The sequence below is a fragment of the Atractosteus spatula genome, chromosome 2, assembly GCF_055471065.1.
Source record: "Atractosteus spatula isolate fAtrSpa1 chromosome 2, fAtrSpa1.hap1, whole genome shotgun sequence".
Lineage (NCBI taxonomy): Eukaryota > Metazoa > Chordata > Actinopteri > Semionotiformes > Lepisosteidae > Atractosteus > Atractosteus spatula.
The window spans coordinates 74,105,889-74,115,878 of record NC_142707.1 but is presented as its reverse complement, the minus strand read 5'-3'; the positions used below and the strand labels follow the sequence as shown (position 1 = coordinate 74,115,878).

Genomic DNA, 9,990 nt, shown 5'->3' with positions numbered 1-9,990 from the left:
TAAAGGAATAAATTACTTTTTTTGTTTATTTCTTTAGCACATTTATTTGAACATTTCCATCGATTGTACAATCACTGAAAAACTGTCCAATCCCTAGTTCGTCGGGCATTTTCTTTTAGTATAACAGACATAAAAACTCCCTTGCTTTTAACAGAGCATTTAATAATTTCTAACAACGAAAATTATTTAAACTGCAACACTTATCATTCAACCAGAGCTCAAAACATCCTCAAGGATCCTCAAGAGCACAACAAAGACTGTATTAATTAAAAGATACTTGTATCAGATACATTAGAATCCAAGCTTTTTTATCTATGCTTTCTTATCAACGCTAAGAATTAGTCTTTAAAATTTATCACACAGTAAAAAGTCAAATTTCTGGGGCGTCCGTATACCAGAGATTATGGTACCACTTCAGAAGGGTGTCAGCTAGTCAGATTCCAGGACCGGAATTATCTGTTTTATAATCGAGAATATGTAATCACGGATAGATAGATACTTTATTGATCCCGTGAGGGAAATTGCAGTGCAACAGCAGCTTAACACACACAACACAGCCACAGTGTAACGAATTATATAATAATAGTACAATACATACAATACAATACAAGAGTTACTCACAGTCCGGACACACAAGAACAAACTAGAACAGAACAGTACACAGAAAATCGTATCACACATATGAATATAAATATAGATGTAGCTATAGATATAAATATAAATGTATTGCACAGGTCCCTGGCATATATTGCACAAAAAGTGGTTGTAAACGGGAAAAAGAAAAAGAAAGAGAACAGATGTAGCAGTAGATGTGTAGATGTGTTTAGTCCAGAAATAGGTCACTGTCGATGTTGCCTCTGCCAAGACTCAAGGTGGATGCGTTGTACAGTCTTATGGCAGACGGCAAGAATGACCTCCTGTAGCGCTCCCTGTCGCACTGTGGATGAATCAGTCTATTGCTGAACGTGCTCTTCATTCCTGCAAGCCTGTCATAGAGGGGATGGGAGAAGTTGTCCATGATGGCCTCTAGTTTGGACATCATTCTCCTCTCAGCCACTACCTCCAAGGAGTCCAGGTCAAACCCAATGACAGAGCTTGCTCTCCTGATGAGCTTGTTCAGCCTTTTGGAATCTACTGCTCTAATCCCAGAGCCCCAGCACACCACTGCGTAGAAAATGGCACTCGCTACCACCGACTGATAGAACATGTGTAGCATCTTACTACACACATTGAAGGACCTGAGCCTCCTCAAGAAGTAAAGTCGGCTCTGTCCCTTCTTATAGATGGCCTCGATGTTCTTAGACCATTCCAGTCTATCGTCGATGTGCACTCCCAGGTACTTGTACGAGTCCACCATCTCCACGCCACTCCCATGGATGTAGACAGGAGTAGGTTTGACCTTTTTCCTCCTGAAATCTACCACCAGTTCCTTTGTCTTTGTAACATTCAGTTCCAAGTGGTTCACCCCACACCACTCCACAAAACTGCTGACCAGTCCTCTGTACTCCTCCTCCTGCTCACCCTTGATACATCCCACAATTGCAGAGTCATCTGAGAACTTCTGCAGGTGGCATGACTATCTAAAGAAATTAATAATGATATTAATTTAAGGATCTAAATATCTAAATATATGTATCTATATAGCTGGTAGTATTACTGTATTTCACTTTCTTTGTAAACACGTTTTGTTAACACCCGAATTGCAAGTGGATTCTGTTTTTTGGTCTGTTATGGTCTGTAGCTCAAATCCTGCTTAACTAAAAATTAGACACAAGAAGAGTATTATTGGACAATGTTGTGAGGCTCTGGCGGAATTTCTCTGTAATCTGAAGAGTTATAGAGGAGACAGGTTGTGTATCGCTTCTTTTGATACTTGTAAAAAAAACATTCCAATGTTAATGCGACACGGAAGATAATGTGGTGTATTGGTCGTTAGTGAAGAGATTTAATCATTTAGTCTCTTTACTGTGCACATTTTAATCCTCTTAGTATTGAATATTTATATGGAATTTTACCACTAAAGGGAAATTTTAGTAGTTAAGCATAAAATGCAAAGGAGCATAACGAAGGTCATAAAAGTCATAAACGATATTAATTTAGGAACATAAACATATTATGTAAACTTTATGTTGCTGTTATTGGTATTTTAAAGAAAAAATACACACCAGTACTCAATTTCTCCTACAGTATATTGACATTTTTTATATTTCAAAATAACACGTTTGTACTGTATGTACAGTACACAGCGGTACTGCAGGTTGAACTGTAGGGCGCAAATCCACCTGAACCCAAAAGTCCAACATATTAATGTGCATTCGCCTGGCGCTGTGCGGTTTTCATCACTCTCTGCGGGAGTGCTGGCTGTGACGAATTAAACCGGTTTCACAGGTATTTTCAAAGTAGAAGGCGGCGAGTCTTCCAGCGAAAGACACCTCCCCCCCTCCAAAATCCCTTTTTTTTGCTTACACTAGTAGTTCTTAAGTACAGTACAGTAAGTACAGTAAGTACTTACTGTACAGTACTTACGGTAGTACTTCTTGCGTTAAGAAAGCTAGGTCTTAGCATAAACTATTAGTAATCAATAATATTAAATTTAGCACTGTAATAAATTGTGCTTATAATAAAGTCTATTCTACTCTGAGAATGTAGGGGGGAGGAAGAATGCTCGTGGTCTTTTCACTGATAAACTTGTGTCAAGCTGTCAACAAAAACCAGCTGTCAGAAAAAAGTTTTTGACAAGCCCTTCTTCCGCTGAGTAGGTCACCGTGGGGTAGCCCTGATAAGGGCTGTGGCCACTGGCGGTGCTGAGGGGTCGTCCCGGCCCCTGGCGGCTGCTGCTCGCCCCCAAAAGGTGCTTTAGGGGGTCACTCGGCTGCTGGGGGAACCGGCGCTTCTCTGAGTCTGACATCATCGGCCGTTCACTGTCCATCCTCCCGCTTCTGACACCAATGTAATGAATTTGAGTTCGTTTAGGACGAACACAGAGACTCAAACTTGTGGAGTTAAAAACTGTGCTTTATTTCTTCTCCGTCACCACCCGCCAGCAGTACTCCCACGCCCAGATGAGAGAGAAACACAAGACAAGCCTGCCAAGACCATGGGCCCGAGAGAGAGAGACAGAGAGAGAGAAACAGAGAGAGAGAGAGAGAGAGAGAGAGAGACACCAAGGTGCGGAACCAGGGAACTATTTACATGGAAAACGGGCGATCTCCCCAGACTGTACGCCCGTTTCACTGTTACCTGGATACCTCTTGGGGGATATCCTCTATATCCTCTTGGGGGGAATATCCTCTTGGGGGATATTCTAACAACAGTGATTATAAGACGATCTGTCAAAGTGCAATGAAATACAATATGCTGGACAGTATGCTTCTCAAAGTGCTTTACGGGATAACAACAATAACAACAACAATTATACAAGTCCTGGGAGGAAGAATATCATCAATATTAATAATAATAAACTTTATTTTATATAGCGCCTTTAAAGGTGGCTTTTTTAAAAAAAACTTTTTTTAAATGTATTTGCATTTGCACACAGAGCAGTGTTTACTTGAACATGGAGATGCCATACTGAATAATTCCTGCACACAACCATTCCAGCGGAATTTGCATCGTTTGGCAGGGCTATGATTCATACAAGTGGTGGTGGATTTGGAGACAAAATGTATTTACATTGGGTTGCTGTAAGTGGAGCACTAATAAGCCCAAAGCTCTATTTATTATTTTACAAGAGAATGCACCTGACAAGCTGGACAGTATGCTTCTCAAAGCGCTTTACAGGATAACAACAACAATAACAACAACAATTTACAAGTTCTGGGAGGAAAATGTGATCAATATTAATAATAATAATAAACTTTATTTTATATAGCGCCTTTAAAGGTGGCTCCTCAAAGCGCTTTACAGGATAAGAACTGATGAAACAACAGTGGCTGGGGGTTGAAAATACCTGTGAAACTGGTTTGTTTACAATGTACTGTAGACACAGAGTGTTACACCAATGCATTAGCATGTTAAAGCGATTCCATTGAGGCGAGATAATTGTTTTGTTCCTTGATATCTGATCTGCAAGGCCATTTGGCTGCAGCGAAAGTGAATTCTGTCTGAAAAAATAAAAGTATTTTAATCAAGATTCCCTTATAAAATTAACGTGAAACAAAACAAAAACTAAAAATAAGATACAATCTACAGACATTCACAACATAAACATATCTTAAAACATTTACATATATTGTTAAATTATTACTTTAAATACATACTTTAAGTTACTGAAACAGCCAGTTAATAAAATCGTTGCAATTTTGTTCTTGTTTGGAGGTGGGGATATTCTGACAACAATTGATTTAAAGACAATCTGTCAAAGTGCAATGAAATACAATAATTACGGCGGTACCTTTAAAGCGGAGATGACGAAAATAAAGTTTATTATTAATTTGCTGGACAGAGAGGTGAACATTATTATGCAGAAGACTAAGATAACGATTTACGTTGCATTGCTAGATTGTGAATCAATAAAAATATTTAATTAAACACGGGTTTGCGATTTAAATGGAAATGGGGGTGACGGGAACTCTTAATCTAAATAAAAACAAAATAAATAAAACAGATTTCGATAGTTAATAACCACTTTTTATGCACAAAGCATTTTTCTTCCTCCTGATCAGCTTAGAAATCTGTGTACGCTATAAGGTTTTTAGTTCCTAATTAAACTTTTAAAATACGCATTTCGAATAGAAGCAGCATATGCTCATGTCTTCCTGCTATGTAGAACAGATCAGCAAGTTTTTTTTCCCCAGTCAGAGGGGTGTCAGATGGTGTCAGCCAATCACCATTCTGAAGCCTACCATAATCTCTGGTATAGGGACACCCCAGAATTCTGTCACATTTTCATTTTAGGAAATTATGAAACGCTCGGTTAAAAGCAAGGGAGATTGTCCGTTATAGTGGACATAAAAACAAGAGTTTGCTGCGGCATTATTGGAAACCCAATTTTAACACAAATCGCCGGCATTATATCCTAGAAGACACAGACCGGCGCCAGACCGGGAGAATGCCCGGAGCATTAAAGGGATTGGACAGTTTCCAAGTGCTTGTACAATCGATGGAAATGTTCAAATAAATGTGCAAAAGAAATAAAAAAAATAATTTATTCCTTTATCCTCTCTTTGCTAGTTACCTGTGGCTGTGTTTCTGTGTTGCGTAGCAACGAGTGACTATATTCTCAGACGGAGGAACGTAAACAGCTTAATTTTCGTGTTAAATAATTTTTTAAATTAAAATTCATTCTATACAGCAATCGCATATTTGGGGACCATTTCATAAAACTTTGATGCTTAAAATGTTTAGGGAGAAATGGAAGACTGGTGTGTATTTTTTCTTTAAACTACCAAGACCAGCCATATACAGTACAGTTTACATACAGTAATATTCCTGTATTAATAATATTAAATTAATATCGTTTATGACCTTCAGATGCATTATGCTCCTCTTCTTTTTATGCTCAGCTACTAAAATTTCCCTTTAGTGGTAAAATTCCATATAAATATTCAATACTAAGCAGATTAAAACGTGCACAGTAAAGAGATTAAATGATTAAATCTTTTCACTACCGACCAATGCACCATGAGTGCCCCTGTCGGTCATTTTGGCCAGCCAATCACTTACTGCGGTAGACTGCGGTGGCTTGTGGGTAGTTGCCCGTACCATGGGTTTGTACCGTGCATTTTGAATGGCTGCATCTGTACATGGAGACATTGTATGAGTCTTTCCTGATAAGAACTCTTCATTCTTTTCTTTCAGCTGAAAGCATTGTTGACCTGCAGAGATTAGTACTACTAAAGATTTAGTGTTCTCATCTGTTTAATTGTTTTATCTTATTACTAGAGTATCACAATAATAAATTCAAGTAGAACAGCTTATAGTAGTGACAACGTAGATCATGAACAACATGCTTATCTACAATAAAGCCAAAACAGTCAGAAAAGGGATTTACAGATCAGTAAATCTTCATAAATTATGTAGACAATCTCTCTTATTTTGAAAAGAACAATTGCATTTATTTTACTTATAGATCTCTGGCTTATTTTATTATAAATATCACTACAATATGTTCAAATCAATAAATGTATCACAACTATTGTTACCTCTTTAAGAAATAAATATATATCAATGTAACCTATACTGTTGGGGTTAAATCTATTTTTCATTATATTAACAGTATTATTTTCTTTGTTTTAATGTTCTGTCTTACTATCTGAAATTTGCATTTTTGCTTTATTGGCAATGGAAATATTAAATAAAACTGAATATGGAACAAGCAAAGTATTTGTGAGTGATAGCAATTAAGCCTTTGTTATTTGGTAATGTTGTTGCATAATGGCACAATATCATGTTTGCTCACCAATGGGGAATACTGTAGTTCCATAAGGGAAAGAGATGGTGATACTACAGTATGGATCACCAGTAATTACTGACAAAACACCAGATCATGCCACTGGGCTTTTAGAGGGTGATAATATATAAAGTGTCACATACAAAGAGTCAGGGTACAATAACACCAGACATCTGAATAAGGTAAGCTTATGACAACTATATAATTCTAGTACATTAAAAGTATCTTTAAGTATTGTAAATGTGTTTTATTATGATTAATCTACAATTTGCTCTATAAAAACAAGAGAATAAAAAGTACATCTTGGTAAAACATTAAATGCATTACATAATTTCCTATACAAAGGGATGTAAATGACAGGAAATAGATATAGCAGTTTAATGCTTTTCAGGTATAATGAGGTATAGCTTCTGATGAAGCTGCACTTAGTGGTAGATGCTTAAGTGCTGTTCACAGAATAGAATTTTCCATTTGTTGATAACTGTTTGTTAATTCAGATTAAGGATATTTAATGTTTTTCAAACCACAATGAGGCATTTATCTTCCTCCATTGTTATTAATAGAGAAAGTTTTAGATATTAGACATAAAGATTTATTTATTTGAATAAACAATGCCTTGTTGCTATTCATTATTATTGTTTTTGTTGTTGTTTTAAGTTTCTTTTGACAATGAAATTTACGTCTTTCAAGTCTTAAATGAAATAACGTCTTGTGTTTAACCCTTAGAATTTATGGATAAATGAGCCTCTTAATTAAAATCATTTTAAACAGTTTTGAAATATTTTTAAGATTTATTTTTACATACACTTATAAAGCTGTTAAATTAATAATAGTTAATATAATAAACATTTCAATCATCCCGTATGCCTAAACTTTTCCATTGCTGCTGCCACATGAATTTGTGTTAATCTGTTAAGAGTTTCTTTAGTCATGTCAATTAAGATTGGGTTATTAAAACACAAAGTGTCCTCTAAGCAACAAGAAACAAATCACTGGCACCATAGTATTTTAGAAGAAAATACATTTATTCCATAATGTCAGAATTGAAATGAACACATATATTTTACAGTGAAGAAAGTCTGCTTCAGTATAAATGATTACTGCCAACATGAACACAATGTAGAAGATAGATTAACTGTTTAGACATCCACTGTTTTATTTCTGATTATTAGTGATATAGACATTTGTAATGTTCACAAACAGAATTCTGTTCATTTGAAAACTTGCTTGAAATCCTAAAGTATGAAAAATAAATAGTAGCAACATCATTTAATGTTATGTTGGTCTTTTTACAGAAAACTATTTTTCTACAACACTTGGGATATAAAGAAAGAGCATGCTGAACGTCACTGGAATGACTGAAAATACACACTTCTGTTACGATTCTGTAAACAAGTCATGTTTGAAACATGTTTATGTGGCTACGATACGTACTCCACTGTATCTCATCTTTGTAGCAGTTATTGTGTTCACTGTTTGTGGAAACCTGGTTGTCATCATCTCCATTGCTCACTTCAAACAGCTTCACACACCAACTAATTTTCTTGTTCTCTCATTAGCAGTTGCCGACTTGCTAATAGGAGGATTTATAATGCCTCTCACTATGGTCCGATCACTTGAAACTTGTTGGTACTATGGAGACTTGTTTTGTAAAATCTATACCACCACAGATGTCATGTTATGTACTACTTCTATATTCCATCTATCCTTCATTTCAATTGATCGATATTATGCTGTGTGTGAACCACTAAAATACCAAACTAAAATCACTGTTTATGTTGCACTTTTCATGGTTGTCATTAGTTGGAGTGTTTCAGCTGTTATTGGATTTGGAATGATTTTTCTGGAGTTAAATATAAAGGGCATAGAAGATGTCTACTATGAGAATGTATATTGTGTAGGGGGCTGTACTCTGATACAGACTGAAATATCTAGCCTGATTTCTTCCCTGCTGGCATTTTACATCCCTGGGTTTATTATGGTAGGAATCTATTTGAACATTTTCCTTGTAGCAAGGAGACAAGCCAGGGCAATTGAAGTCCTTGTATCCCAGAGTAAGAGCTCAGAAGGCAGCAAAACAATGACTTCAAGCAAGACAGAAAGAAAAGCTGCAAAGGCTCTGGGAATAGTGATGGGGGTCTTTCTCTGCTGTTGGACACCATGTTTCTTGAGTGTCAGCCTGGATCCTCTTTTTAATTATTCAACTCCACCTGTACTATTTGACACTCTTGTGTGGCTAGGATACTTAAATTCTACATTTAATCCTCTTGTCTATGCTTTTTTTTACAGCTGGTTCAGAAAAGCTCTTGGAATGATTGTATTTGGCCAGATATTTCAAGCCAATTCTTCAAGAACAAAACTAATTACACATTGAAGATTTCTTTTAACACTGAGCAAAACAATACAATTATTCACATTTTTTCTTCTTCAAAGAATTTGAAAACAATTAAAGCACTTCATAGTTGTGACAATATTATGTTTCTGAAAAACATATGTGTGAGAAAACAAAATAAAATAAAAGTTTACAAAATATTTATGGATGACTATGAATTCGAAACTTTGGACAGGCATCTGCACTACTACGGAAGCAAATGAAAAAATAAAAAACTTTAAATTCTCACAAATATTTATAATTTATTTTAATTTTCAGTATACAGTAGTTCAAGAGCATCATGCACAGAGAAACTAGGAAGGAAAAATCCTCTTAATTTCATTTTTTGAATTTAGATAATTAATTATTGTTGTTCTACACACCTGATTTGGAATGCCAAGTTGTGTGTTTTCCATAAGCTCTTTCCAGGAAGTTAATCAATCATTTTACGAGAGGCATCTCCCTTACTGAAGGCACCACAAGTGTGCAAATACCTGGGAGGCTTCAGAGATGACTGTGTTCCTGAAAGACAAAAGATCAATTAGCCCACTAGATGGGAGAATCTTGGTTTATACTGCAGAGCATTTAGAATAATTCACACTTTTCAAGATACTACTGTACAGTAATACACAACATAATTGTTTAGGGCAAGATAGAGCTTCAACACATTTTGCCAGTTATTCAGAGATAATTGAAAACAGATTTTTTTTTAAACAAGCACTTCACAGCTGTGACAATATTGTGCAAAATACTGTGCAAAAATGCAATGGCATAGCAACATAAACCCATATTAAAAGGGGAGAGAAAGACCAGCCCAGAATATGCAACTATATGATACACAGGTGTCACAGGGAGGGCAGGAGGGTTGCCCAAGTGAGTCCTTTTAAAACAAAATGATGTCTCAGCCGCAATTGCACTTAGGTGCAAAGATGATGGTATATTATGACAATGCTCCCCACAGACAATTATATATAGCAAAACAAAAAAAAACAAACAACAAAATTGAACTAGTAGACAGACAGACAGACAGACAGACAGACAGACAGACAGACAGACAGACAGACAGACCCTTTATCTAAGAAAGAGATCAGTTCTACCACACTTAGGTCCTATCAGCTCCACACTGTAGCGATAGCGAGACTAAGCCTTGTTAGATCTCTCCCCCCTTCCTAAATAGGTACCATATAGCCCTGCCCCTTTGGACTGTACCACTGTTACAAAATTATGG

The 9,990-nt window shown here is 36.2% G+C and overlaps 1 protein-coding gene across 1 annotated transcript; it reads left to right on the top strand.

The window, feature by feature from the left end:
• Positions 1 to 7,284: 7,284 nt before the first annotated feature.
• LOC148840280 (trace amine-associated receptor 1-like) lies at positions 7,285 to 8,765 on the top strand. The gene is made up of 2 exons (XM_088907743.1): positions 7,285 to 7,292; positions 7,727 to 8,765. The coding sequence occupies exons 1-2, from the start codon at positions 7,285 to 7,287 to the stop codon at positions 8,763 to 8,765; spliced, it is 1,047 nt and encodes a 348-aa protein (XP_088763869.1).
• Positions 8,766 to 9,990: the final 1,225 nt, after the last annotated feature.